The sequence below is a fragment of the Psammomys obesus genome, unplaced genomic scaffold (assembly GCF_907164565.1).
Source record: "Psammomys obesus unplaced genomic scaffold, mPsaObe1.curated_primary_1811, whole genome shotgun sequence".
Taxonomy (NCBI): Eukaryota; Metazoa; Chordata; class Mammalia; order Rodentia; family Muridae; genus Psammomys; species Psammomys obesus.
In genome coordinates, this window is record NW_026591711.1 from 251,664 (window position 1) to 266,047 (window position 14,384).

The 14,384-nt window shown below is 45.8% G+C and overlaps 1 protein-coding gene across 1 annotated transcript; it reads left to right on the top strand.

The window, feature by feature from the left end:
- Window positions 1-1,522: 1,522 nt before the first annotated feature.
- On the top strand, window positions 1,523-1,942 carry LOC129680227 (NADH dehydrogenase [ubiquinone] 1 beta subcomplex subunit 6-like). The gene is made up of 3 exons (XM_055611812.1): window positions 1,523-1,535; window positions 1,593-1,739; window positions 1,812-1,942. The coding sequence occupies exons 1-3, from the start codon at window positions 1,523-1,525 to the stop codon at window positions 1,940-1,942; spliced, it is 291 nt and encodes a 96-aa protein (XP_055467787.1).
- The last annotated feature ends 12,442 nt before the right edge of the window (window positions 1,943-14,384 follow it).

Sequence of the window (14,384 nt, forward strand, 5' to 3'; positions counted from 1 at the left end):
AATTCCCGTGCCATCTGCTAGGAACGACATTCTTTTTTTTTTTCTCCTCCCAGAAAAAAAAATGTGGGAAGGGATGAGCCCTTGGTGGTGGTATGATTTTTCTAATGTCTTGTTTGCTTTTCTACTTTGTTTATAATTTTTGAACATAAAAAGTCCTTTAATGCCACCCCAAGAAGCAATGATAATCTCATAAAGTTTTTAGATTTATTTTCTGTTTGTGAGTGTTTTGCCTTCATGGATGCATTAGCACCTATGTGCCTGGGTCTATGGGAGTCAGAGGAGCGTTATATGGAACTGGAGTGAGGGATGGTTGTGAGCTGCCATGTGGGTGCTGGGATCTGAACCTGGGTCCTCTGAAAGAGGAGCCAGTGCTCTTAACCTCCGAGCCATCTCTGCATCCCCAATATTTTCTACTTTAAGAGATGGGTATCCTGGCTCATGCTTTTTGTTTTGTTTTGTTTTGTTGAGACAGGGTTTCTCTGTTTAGCCTTAGATGTCCTGGACTTGCTTTGTAAACCAGGCTGGCCTTGAACTCACAAAGATCTGCCTGCCTTTGCCTCCCCAAATGCTGGGATCACAGGCATGTGATCTGGCTATGATGACTGGCTATGATTCAGGCCTTTAATCCCAGCATTTGAGAGGTACAAGAGGACCAGGAGTTCAAGGTCAGCCTCTCCTACATAGTGAGTTTGAAGCCAGCCACAGTTACCTGGAACCTGTTTCAAAAACATACATACATACATACATACATACATACATACATACATACATACATATGTGTATGTTTTTATTTAAAATTTAATGTATAAGTGTGTATAATCAAACCTTTATAAAAGAAGAATTTGGAGCCAGAGAACAACACAGCAGTAGAGTGCCTGCCTAGTTTGTGCAAAGGCCCTTAGTTCTATTTCCAACACACACACACACACACACACACACACACACACACACATACACACACACACAAAGAAATTTAATTAAATAAGGGAGGTTTTTTTTTAATAAAGAAGAGGCTTTTGTTTTTTATTCTTCACAGCCAACATCATATTAGAAATAAGGAAAAGTGTCTAATTTACAAGTTGGCAAACTTTTTCTATGAAGTTTGCAAATAGTTTTGTGTATAGATAGTTTCTGTCAAAATTACTGCAGCATGAAAATAATCAGAGATGGAGCATAAATGAATGAATGAGCAGAGCTACCTTCCACCAAAAACCTATGTCAAAAGCATTTGACCCACGAGACATAGTTCGTTCTACACCAGCAAAGACTTATTTTTAACAACAACCAACTGATATCTGAGAGTCCAGGTTGGATTTACCTTGATGGAGCTGGGAAAAGCCCTGAACAATATTTTAGGGACAACTGGATAAATGTGATTACACCCCCAAGTGCTAGGTGGTATTATAGAATAATAATTCATTCTGAGACATTGTGAGGGACCAACATTCAGTCTGTTACTTTTGACCCCTATGTGGTCTAGAAGTTAAAAAGAAGCTTTGTGTTTGGAAATTGTCTCCGAAGAATGCAAAACTTGGGTAAGTGACTGGCCCCGGATTCAGGCGCTTGCCTTTGCAAGCCCGCTGGCGACATAGTGGGGTACATGCCTGACGAGAAGCTGCGGCTGCAGGAGCTGAGGAGGCGATGGCTGAAGGACCAGGAGCTGAACCCCTGGGAGCCCAGTTGCCCCCACACAGTGTGGCCCCTGGAGAGATTCTGGAATAACTTTGCAGGCGGGCCCTGTGGGAAAATGTGATCTGGGAGGTATACCAGTTCAGTCTCTTTGCTGTGTCTTCTGGTTTATTCACTATTAGTCAAATATCATGTGGCTACAGAACCATATGCCATTGTTGACAAGAAGCCCAGAATATTCCCAGGTGATGCAATTCCAGAGACTGGAGAAGTAATTCCACCAATGAAAGATTTTCCTGATCAGCATCATTGAAGAGCGCTTAAAAACTTAAAAGATTTGCCTAACAGCACAAGTATGTTCCTAAAGTGCTGTAGTTACTGAATCTATTTCCTAGAAAAGTAACCCATAAAGCTTATTTCCAGGAGGCAAAAAAAGAATGCAAAAATTGCTGGCCACCTATTTATGTGATGGCTATAGCACAGGGACTGTCAGCCAGGGGGATGTTTGGCAGTGTTTAGAGAGATTTGTGGTTGTCACAACTAGAGTGGGGTGCTCCTGGCATCTAGTGGGGAAAGCCAGGGCTGCTGAATGCCCTGAACCTGCAGGACAGCCCCACAGCAAAGAAGCCCTGTGGCAGAACAACTGAAGAAGTCCTGGACATCCGAACAGAAGCCATGGATCTGAACTTAAAACCAAGCAGCCTAGTGACATCATGCTTTAGGAGGCTCTCCCTCCTCTGTCTCAGCTGTGGAATGGGTACAATGTCCCTCTCTAACTTACTTCACAAGGATGCTACAGATCCATCTGCAAAAACTAATGCAAACAGAGCAGGGGAGATAGATGCACAGTTGTGGAACCTAGCATGCCGGTGGTCCTAGACTTGACTCTCACCAATGGGGAAAAAAATGAAGGTAAAGGCACTTTTGGTATAATCTAGTGTTATACATTGCATGTTGAGCCTGAGGACAGGCCTGTAGGGGTGCCGTGTGTGTGTGTGTGTATGTGAGAGAGAGAGAGAGAGAGAGAGAGAGAGAGAGAGAGAGCCAACCTAACGAGCCAGATCATTAGTACCTAAAACAGAACAGCAATGTTTCAGACTGCAGCAGAATCTAAACACTGCCGTGACACACCCTCATGGCTTCTAAGGTGGTCTTGTGGACCTACAATTTGTGGTTCTACAATTTGGAATTCTAAAAAGCCTACAGGGGATCCTAGTACTGCTGGTTCCAGGACATGAGCAAGATTGGGCGAGGAATCTGCTCTTTCTTTCTCAAATCACCAGGGGGCAGCAGAGAACAGCAAATACATAACGGTCACCAAATGGTCCCTGCAGCTTCAGCTAGCCAAACTTTAATCCAGCAAATAACAGGAAAGAGGTATGATATAGTAAATTGTGTCGATTTCTATTTTCCAAGAGACCCTGAGGAGAAGTCATTTAACCTCTTCTAAGGGCACTGTCTGCAAAATGGAGAAAACAGCTTAAGAGATAGTGGGATGGCTTGATTGATGTTGGACTGAGAATTAAAACTTCCCCAAAAAGGTGAGTGTGTAGCTAACAAATTATTCAAGGAATCTCTTATTCCTAGGGCATTTTATAAATGTCTGCATCCTAAGCGCCTCTGAGTCACTCATACAGATTGTTTTACCTGGGTTGAAATTTCCATGATGTAAAAGTTTGAAGGTGATGTGTTCATGGTACCCATTACACACAGAATGCTCAAAACTTTTAAGGTCCAGTGACAAAGAGCAGATGAGGAGACAGTCATCCAGAGAATGAAGGTGACCTCCTTTTGGTGGGACCCTGGTGGGGGAACAATCTTTGACAGTTTAGTGGTTGTCATTGTTGAAGAATGCTTTCAATGCTGCTGGATAGGTGCCCTGAAATTCAGTGATCCACTGCCAGGGCTTGCCGCTTGCAGGGGGATTTTCATCATCTAATCATCTTTTATCGAATGCTAGGGTGCCTCTGGGTCTAGGACAAAGAGATGATAAGGGACACGAGGACAGAGTGTGTGGGGCTTAGACTCCAACACGGCATGCCACTGTGCATGAGGTCACTTCAGTGACCCCACTGACTGGCCACTGGCCTCAGCTTCACCCACAAGGGCAACCTTTGATTACCGTCAATAGCCATCCCCTTTATCCTCAAGATTCTCCGGCAGAAACCAGCTTAGCGCTCTGCCATGGGCCTTGAGGTCATCCGAATGAGAGCAGGCCCCATCTGCTCATATATTTAAATGCTTGGCCCCCGGTTGGTGGCTCTGTTTGGGAAGAATTAGGAAGCGTGGCTTTGCTGGAGAAGGTGTGCCACTGAGGGGGTGGGTTCATGCCAGGCCCAGTCTCTTTTTTTGCTTTCCTGTCTGTGGCTAAGGATGTAAGCTCTCAGCCCCATGCCAGCCTGCCATCATGCTTCCTGCCACCGTGATCATGGACTGTAAGCCAGCCCCTAATTAAATGCTTTCTCCTATGAGAGTTGCCTTGGTCACGGGGACTCTTCACAGAGACAGAGCAGCAGCTCAAACAGGCCGCTTAGTACTTGCAATTTTTAGCCTGTTCTTCACTTGCTCTCACAGCGTCACTCTACTGATCAAAGTGCCGATCACACTCAGAGTGTAATCGCGCTGTTCATTGCAGCTGCACAGACGTGAACAACGCAAACATCAAAACTTGAGTTGAGTGAGTCCGTGCTTCGAATGTGTGTGGGATGAATTCGGCTTCCCTGAAGAGAGAGCAGTTGTTGATGAGCCTGTGGCGGGAGGACTTTGTGGTTGTGGAGAGAACTGTAAAATCTGGCGTGGAACGGAATGCGTGTAGGAAAGTAGAGAGGGCTGAAGGGGAAAGGCCTGTGCTCCAGCGTGACATACACCGTCACTAGCAAGGTGCCCGGAAGACCATCCCAGCGTCTCTGCCCCTCATCTATCAAATGGAGGAGGGGGAGGCCACTTCTGAGTCCTCAGGTTCTGATGCTCTCCTGTGGAAAATGAAGACAGAGTTAGCTGTTTCTCCACAGAGACTCCGGGAGGCTGATTCTCTACATCAGCCAGACTCCAGTTTCCCTGCCAAAGCCACCCTCCTGCCCATAAGAAGCACAGTTGTAATACTTTTAAACGGTTAAGAGAAGAAAATGAAGGGTCAGAGCAGGATGTGTGGCTCAGGGGCAGAATTCCTGCCTAACCTGAGTGGGGTTTGGGGTTCCATCCCAGCACGGTAAGAAGGAGGCAAAGGAAGCGAAGCAGGAAACAGTGCTGTACACAACACTATAAAACAATCATCTGAAAAGCAGAGTTCAATGTCCATAGGTAAAGATTTGCTATTCTCTCTCTCCTTCTCTCCCCCCTTCTCATTTTCCTTCTCTCCTTCCTCCTCGTCTTCCCCACATACTTCCTTCTCCTCTTCCTTCCCATCCTCTACCAGACAAGATCTCACTATAGTCACTAGGCTCTTCGGATCTGAGATACTTTCCTCCCTGCCGCCCTTTACCTCCAAGGAGGTGCCTGAACAGCCACATTTCATCTCCCTGCTGCCTGCTGCTGCTCATCCGTTACAGCTGCACAGCCGGGTGCTTCCGACAGAGGATAAGGGGGCCGTCAACACCTGAGAATATTTGCTGCCTGATGCTCTGCAGAGTTTGCCCATCTGTGACCTAGAGCAGTTCTCAGATCCGAACTGCATTAGGAAAACAAGAACCACTCAGAGATCATCAAGTTATGCCACTTTCTCTCTGACAGGAGGACCCTAGTAACTGGAGAGAGCAGCAGATTATTCTAGAGCTGGAGTTACAGGCAGTTGTCAGCTGTGTGACATGGGTGCTGGGAACCAAACTGGGCCCTTCTGCAGAAGCAGTCGCCACTCCGGTGCCCAATGTGCCGTGTTCTTAATAAAGTTTTCAGGCAGTATGCCATGTCAATCATCTGATTGATCCTGTCGATCTGAATGGTAATGTGCTGTGTTGTGGAGGGAAAGCTAGAGCCCGTGAATTGTGGGCAGGTCTTCAAGAAGAAACAGCACAGGGCTGGAGAGGCTAAGAGCACTGGCTGCTCTTCCAGAGGACATGAGTTCAATTCCCAGCAACCACATGGTGGCTCACAACCATCTATGAGATCTGGTGCCCTCTTCTGGCGTACAGGTGTATATGCAGACAGAACACTGTATACATAATCTATAAATAAATCTTCAAGAAGGAGGAGGAAGAAGGAGGAGGAGGAGGAGGAGGGGAAGAAGAAGAAGAAGAAGAAGAAGAAGAAGAAGGAGGAGGAGGAGGAGGAGGAGGAGGAGGAGGAGGAGGAGGAGGAGAAGGAGAAGGAGAAGGAGAAGGAGAAGGAGAAGAAGAAGGTGGTGGTGGAGGAGGAGGAAGAAGAAGAAGAAAGAAGAAACAGCACCTGGGAGTCCTGCCAGGTGAAATCAAAATAGGGTGTCACCACCTTTCAACACGGGACTCGGGACTGAGCTAGCAGGAAACTAAGAGGATTCTTTCATGACCCCATCCCCACCCCCAAAAGACAACTCTACCCAACAGGAGAAAACCAGCAGCGAGCCAGAGTTTTCTCAGGAAGGGCAAACAGATAACCTAGGGGCCTAAAGTGTGGGCATCAAGACTCAGTCTTGGGTGCTGCAGAGTTGGCTCAGTGTTTAAGAGCACTGGCTGCTCTTCCAGAAGACCTGGGTTCAATTCCCAGCACCCACACAGCAATTAACAGGACTCTGTAACTCTAGTCCTAGGGGATCCAGTACCCTCCCCTGGCTTCTCTGCAGACTGCACACATGGCACAAAAGAAACATGCATGTAAAAATAAATAAAATCACACACACACTCACACACAAAAGACTCAGTCTTTGGGCTGAAGATCAGAAAATGAGGGAGCCTGGACAGAAGGGAAGAAACATCTTCCACCCCACCACTGTCATTCCCGACTCTCCTGCAGAAAGCCAGGGTCCTTAGTAACAACCTGGGGGGAAACAGAGGAAACCCACCCAGAGGCAGAGCACAGACCACTAGGTGGAGTGTGCCGGGGCCGGAGGCTGAGTGAGCAGAGTTCCCAACCAGGGGACTCTGAGCTCAGAATGAGGATTTACCTGGACTGCAGAGGTGCTTCAGCTGGTAAGACCCTCTCCCTCCAGGGGACTGGAGTTCAGTTCCCACACCAGGCAGCTCTAGGGGACCTGATGCCCTGCCCTGGGCTTTGAGGGGGCACCCGTGCAAACATGTAAATACAAATAAAAAAGAACTCAAGTTAACACAAAAAAGTAAGAGCAGCTCTGGATGCTTCTGTCTGCCTGGCAGAAGCCATGTGAACTTTCTCTGCAGTAATGCCAAGCCACAGATGAAACCTCAAGAACATGGGATCACAATTAAAAGCAACTCACTGAACACATGTACAAATAATCCTTTATGAACGAGCCAAGAGAAGCAGGCTGGCAACCTCTGCAGATGCTGGGCATAACGTGAGTCTCATCTGGGCGTGGTGATGTAGAGCCAGCCAGAGAGACTGGGGCCCGAGGATCGCTTGAGCCCAGGACTTCAGGGCCAGCCTGGGTAACAGCAAGCCTTAGAATTTGAAAATAAAGTTGGGCCTATCTCATACATGGAGGAAGAGGAAGCTGAAAGAAACTGACTGCTAAAGTAAGGAGAGGAGCAGCTGTGGCTTGGCCGACTTCCCCCTAAAAGCTTGTAGAGAGGAAAACCATGATGCTAAAAGTTGGAAACAGTAACCAATCTCTGTGCTTGCTGCTTTGGTTTTATTTTACTTTGTGTTTGTTTTTAGTTTTAGAGTGCAATGTTTCAAACACAGAAAATACACACTGTGTGTGTGTGAGTGTGTGCATGTGTGTGTGTGTCTACAACACGACTGGGAGGAGGGCACATCTGCTGCCATATGGCAAATATTGTGGAACTGGTTCTTTCCTTCTACCTTTAGTTCCAGGGATCAACCCCAGGTCACCAGGCTTACATGGAGGGTACATTTACCTACTCAACCATCTGACAGCCCTATTCACTTTAATTTCTAGAAGAAAATCCCACAAGTTATATTATTTTATCCAGAAATATCTCGGTATGTTATTCTACAAAAATAAGACCATTTAAGAAAATACACACTTATCACATATGAAGTAATTAACAGTCATTTTTTTTTCTTACCAGACCATCCAGCTATTGCTCAGATTTTCTTGTGTGGTAATTTTTTTTTTTTTTTTTTTGCATAATTTGTTTTAGTATTTCAAAACAGCTTAACAGCAGACTGGACATAGCTAGAGAGAGAAGCAAAGAGCTGGAAAATACGCATAAGGAATTTCCCAGACTGCATGCGTTGCAATGGGAAAGGAACAGAAAAGCCCAAAGAAACTAAGACAGAATTACATGAGTATAGTTCTGCCAGCAGTGACCCCCCAGAGCAGTAAGAGAGGAACCACTCCACAGATAGTGCCCAGGTCCCAGGAGGGGAAAGGAGCCTGGCCGTGCAGATGCTCAGAAATAATTTCAGACAGAGCCAAGGACTTGAATGTAACAGGTTGTGGTGGTTTGAATAAGAATGGCCCCCACTGGCTCACAGCTTTGAACACTTGGTCCCCAGGGAGTGAGAGGATTAGGAGGTGTGGCCTTGTTGGAGCAGTGTGTCACTGGGTGTTGCGTATGTAAACCTGTGATCCCAGGTGTGGGATATGGGCCTGGTTCCGACTGTCCATAACAGCAGGCTATTTGCCTTATACTGGCTCTGAGAGGGGGCTCTTAGCCAGCAGGAATGAGTTGAAGTCTAAGGAGTTCTAGGGATATAAATATGACAGCCCAGAGGAAGAAGGGGTGGTGGCTTGGAGGAGTCAGAGGAGGACTGTTTGCTGCTCTTGCTGGTTTGCTGGTTTGCTGGTTTGCTGGTTCCCTGGACTTTCTGGATTTCCTGATGATGGATATTGGTGTTGCCCCCCCCCCCCAAAGAATCCTGTGACTGTACCCAACAGGAAGAAGTAAAGAGAGCTGCGTCCCTTCCCCTTGCAACCTTCCTTTTTCCCTACCTGGGATTAGGGGGTTGGAAGCGAGGTATAGGCTTTAAGGAACCCCCAAATAAAGTAGCATTTGAAAAACAAGTGCCTACAACTGGGGGTAAACTTTGAGGTTCGAAAAGCTCAAGCCAGGCCCAGTGGCTCTCTCTTCCTGCGTCCTGTGGATCCAGATGTAGAACTCTCAGCCACTACAGCAAATGTCTGCCTGCACGCCTTCACAGTCCCTGCCATGATGACAATTTGATGCTTTCCTTCACAGGAGTTGCTGTGATCAGGGTGTTTCTTCACAGCAATAGAACCGAGTAGATCAACTTTAACATTTACAAGCATAGACAGATTATTATTATTATTATTATTTTTGGTGGCTCTGGGACAATTGAATTTCCTAAACAAGACAATAAAAACTCAAGTGAAAAGAAAACCACCAACTTCGGTAAATAAAATACATATTTTTTCTTAGCCAGGAAGGCTGAAGCAGAAAGATTGTGAGCCCACGGCCCGCTGGTCTACACAGTGATACTCTGTCTCAAAAATAAATAAATAAATAAATAAATTTTTAACTTATTAAAAGGCCTAATTAAGAACATGAATGTCCATGCAGCAAAGTGGTCAAGGGTGCCGTTAGAACATATAACTGGTGCAGAGTTATCATGAAGCACATAGCGAGAGCTCCTCTGCTAATCAACACTCTAAGATATTTCCTGATATTTTGTGGGTGTATGGATATGGGATGTCTGTGCACCATACATGCATGGGTGCCTTTAGAGGCCAGGAGAGTGCCAGACTCCCCGGAGCTGCAGTTGCAGGCTGTCATTAGCCGCCATGTTGGCGCTGGGAGTCAAACCTTGGTCCTCGGCGAGAACAAATCCTCTTAACCACAGAGCCGTCTCTCCAGCCCCAAATCAATGTATTTTTTTTGAAGGGCTGAAGGATTTCTAGGCATTTCCAAGAGGGATTAGGTAGATGTCCCTCAGCTGTCACGTACGGTCTACGACCCAAAGGATTGAAAATAATGCACACTCAGTAGAAACTGGAGATCAGATTTTAGTTTTGATTCCCCTCCCCCAGGATAGACTATGTGGTATATACCATTCTCCCCGATTTTGGGTAGTGGCCACCCAATTTCCAGTATGTGGCACAGTCTTGAGGAAAAACACCGGCCCTTTGTGGTGCATGCGTTTAGCGAGGATGTCGGGGAGGTAAGGTGGACTGAACCATCCCATTCTTTACTTACCGTGCTTAATTTACAATTTAGAATTTTATTTAAATTTATTTTATTTAGGACATGCTCCATCATAAGCCAAGGAACATCCAACAAAGTCAACTGTTATGTCCCAACCCGCTGCTGATTTAAATGCTGAAGCATTAAGGAGTTAATTAAGATTAAAAGAAGTTTCATGAGGGCAGAAGCTGAAATGGCGAATGTCCTTACAAGAAGAGGAAGCGTTACCGGGGGAAAGAGCCCAGAGGAAAGGGCCGTGTGAGGTGGCCACCTACAAGTGAGGAAGAAAGGCCCCACCAGAAGCCACCTTGCTACCACCTTGATCTTAGGTTTCTTGTCTCCAGAACAGCGAGCACATCAGTCCTGTCCTGTAAGCCATCCAGTATGTGGTATTCTGTTACAGCAATGCTAGCAGACTACCATACAGTATACCTGGGGAGCAATTCTCCGGCGGTGCTGTGGTTTACACCTAAAACCCCAGCACTTGGGAGGCAAGCGTCAGGAGGATCAGTGTCAGTCCAGGTTCTGCTCTGGCTTCGGGCTGTCCAGGCACCACTGTGCACTGATGCTGAAGCTGAAGGGATGAAGCTTAGGGGCTTCTCTGAGACCGTTTTCACTGAAACAGCTCTCCTTTATTGGGAGGAATAAAGGCTATATAAACCTTGGGGAGTGGGTAGGGGTTTTCGGGTGAGCGTGCATCCTTGGCTGGGGCTGAGGGGCTGGGAACGCTTCATTTGCGTGGAGAGGAATTGCAGGGGCTAGCTGGCCACATCCTATAAGGAAATAGGAAGTTTTAACCTGAATCCTGGCCACCAGGCTGTGTGACTACCTCAAGCGCGGCAGAGGTGGAGGCCACACGGCTCTGTGCACCAGGGCATGCAGGCCCAGACCATGAAGGAGCAGTCCTTCCTCCTGCCACATGTCTCCAGTCTCACCGTTGCTCCAGGCTGGTTCTCCCACCCCACAGCTCACTTGCCCCACAGATCAGTATTAGTAGAGGCGGCTCATCCTCTTACATAGGGAGCTGAAGGCTAGCCACGTCTACATGAAACATTGTCAGAAAGAGAGAGAAGGAGGAAGGGAAGGAAGGAAAGGGCAAAGGAAAAGAAGGAAGGGAGGAAGGAGAAAGAAGCTATCTGTCTTTATCATACATAAATCATGAGGATGAAGATTGAAAAGTGCTGCAACTGTGAGGCGAGCCCTTTGTCTCTGCCCATGGAGGACATATTGCTTTGGGAATAGCCACTGGAAACCTGTGGAGCAGCCGCTTTCAGATGTTGGAGAGTGGGCAGAACAGGCTGCCCTTGCTGAGGAGAGTGAGCAGGGAACCCCAGAGAGGAGAGAGGAAGCCTCCACCTCCTGGAGTCAGGGAGGTAGTCAGCAGAGTGCTGAGACATGAAAGGAAGCTCAGAGCTCTAGAAAGGGCCATCTTGTCATTGCTTCAGCCCTTTCTGTGCTTGCACAGGTCAAAGCCATTGTCAATAACAGTTTGCTGACAGTCTCTTCCGTCTGCATACTAAAGATCTAAAGATGTAATTTTGTCTTTAGGTCGAGACCATAATTTTTTTTTTAGGTGTCCTCTTATTACTGCCTTTGGCATCAAATAATAAAGTTCTTGTTACAGAGCCATAATGAGCAGGCAGTGTGACTTCTTGAAATATTGCCTGTGCTCCTTTTTTTTTTTTTTTTTTTTTTTTTTTTTTTACATCTTTCTGTGTGTGTGTGTGTGTGTGTGTGTGTGTGTGTGTGTGTGTGTGTGTGTGTATGTGCGCGCACACACAGAAGACAGACTTGGGTATCGTTCTTAGATGTCATCCACCTCATTTTCTGAGGGAGGGTCTCTTACAGGCCTTGAATTGCCAAGCAGGCCAGGCTGGCTAGTCAGTGAACCCTGGGGCCATCTCTGCCTTCCCAGTGCTGAGGTTATAGGTGCACAGCAGCACATCCAGTTTTTTAAATGGGTTCTAGGGTGAGATTTAGGTCCTTGTGTTTGCAAGACAAACCATCTCTAGACTGAGGTCTCTCTTGAAAGGCCATAATTACTTACACTTTTCATCTCTGCCTTCTTGCTCCTCATTTCTAAGAGTTGTATTGAGATGTATTTAACACACCACAAACTTTGCCCTTTTATACTGCGTAACTCAGGTCCTTGAGATGCCTCAGTAGGTAAAGACTATCTACCCTGACAACCTGAGTTCAATCTTCGGAAACTATGTGGCACATGGAGAGAACTGACTCACACAAGTTGTCCAAACATACAATATAGGTTTAAAAATTTATATAACTAAAAATATTTTTATTATGTTTTTATAGGGACTCTAGTAATTGAGTTCAAATCATCAGATGTGGCAGTGGGTATCTTTATGGGCTGAGCCATCTCACCAGCCCTTACTTAAGCATGTTTTAATGTCTTATCCACATCATATCTTGTATCATTCTGGGCATCTTTTGAAGAAGCATGCAGGACTCGCTTAGATAGAGTGAGAGGGCTACAGATCTGTAGCCTGCTGTTGGACGTTTGTGTTGGAGATGCTGTTAAACACTCAAGTGGAAATATGCCATTGTTACATAAGTTCAAGACTTAGGAGACAGGAGCAGACTAGTGATGCACATTTGAAAGTTGACTGAAGTGGGGTATTAGTTAACACTTTGCCACTGTAACAAAATACCTGAGATGCTACTTAGGTCTCAGGGGATCAAGTTGCCAGCGATCTCAGGAAGTCTCTGCTATCAGCAAGAAGTACCAAATTCATACCTGTGGGGAAATGGAACTGAAGAGGAAGGGATGAGAACTAGAAAACAGAGAAGACAGCTTCAGCTATAATCATTTACTTTTCTTATTTTCAAACGTAACAGAACAATTGTAAACATTTGGAGTGGTACACATAGGTACTTATACTAGTTTCTGCATTCATTTGATGACAGGGTTTTACCATGTAACCTTGGTTGGCCTTGAACTTACTAGGTTGGCTTTGAACTCACAGAGATCCAACTACCTCTGCCTTCCAAGTGTGGGACTAAAGGCATGCACTACCACTCCTGGAAAGCTTTTGAATTTGATAAAGCATTTCCTAGAATTAATGCTTGGTGTTCCTTTTTGTTTTGTTTTGTTTTTAGGAGTTAATAGTATAGATAGCTTGGGAATACCTACTGTATAATTGGTGATGTCCCAGGTCCTGAGGCTACTCTGGAACCTTCTCAGAGACTTAGCTTTTTCTTTCAGCTTGTCCACTAGGTGTATGACCCTGGTCACACCAGCATTCTCCCTGAGGTGGCCCCTACACTGCTGTCCACTGGTGGAAACTTCACGAAAGTGCTGTAGGGTGACCCAAGATCATTTCCCAAATAAGACCTTTACTCCCCAGTCTCTGACCCACATTAATCCACGGTAACAGAGCTTCTTCATGGGGTTTCACATTTTCAAAGGAATCAGGATATTTTAAAAGGAATATTTTTTAAGATTTATTTATTTTATTATGTATACAACGTTCTGTCTGCATGTACACCTGAACCCCAGAAGAAGGCACCAGATTTCTATAGATGGTTGTGAGCCACCATGTGGTTGCTGGGAATTGAACTCAGGAACTCAGGAAGAGCAAGCAGTGTTCTTAACCTCTGAGCCATCTCTCCAGCCCTTAAAGGAATATTTTAAAATATATCCTTGGGCAATGTCATACATGCATACAACGAGTCTTGATAATATCTATCCCAAATCTCCCCATCCACTTCCCCAAACACTCTTCTCACCTTCATGTCCCTTTTGTTTTTATAGCCCACTGAGTTCAGGGCTGCCTTTATGCACATGGGCGTGCAGCCGTCCGCAGAAGCATGAGCAGCCCACCAGTGGCCACCCTTAGAAAGAAAGATGACTCCTCTCCCTCAGTAACTGTCATCTGTTGCCAGTAGCTCCTCAGCTAGGGGTGAGGCCTCATGAGCCCCTCCTGTGTCTGTGTTATGTTGACTGGTTTGCTCTTGTGCAGGTAGCCGTGGCTGCAGTGAGCCGTGCCCCTAAGATAGCATTTCACAACCTTTCTCCCCAGTCCGTACAGTTCTACATCCCTGCACCATGCTGCTCCCCGAGCCTTAGGGTGGGCCTGATACAGAGGCCCCATTTAGGGCTACGCACTCAGCATTCACATATTCTCCACACTCTGACCAGTTACGGGTCTCTGCTTTAACTGCTGCCCACTGAAAAAAAGAAGTTATTCTGACCAAGGCTAAGACTAGCATTAATCCATAAGGGTAAACCTAAGTATTTAAAAGGAAGATTGACAACATTTACGTTTAGCAAAACAATAGTAATAGGTTTCTCCCTGGAGCCTACCACCTCTTCAGCCATGTTTTTGTTTTGATATCTCTGCCATCTCTCTACCTCTTGAATCTAGTTTTTTTTTTTTTTTGTTTTCTTTTTTTTTTTTTTTTTTTTTTTTTTTTTTTTTTTTTTTTTTTTTTTTACAATGGGAGATGACTACAAAATATTTCATTTCCATCTGACAGGGCTAATTTCTGCATATTTGGGGGAGAGGAAAGAGACGAATT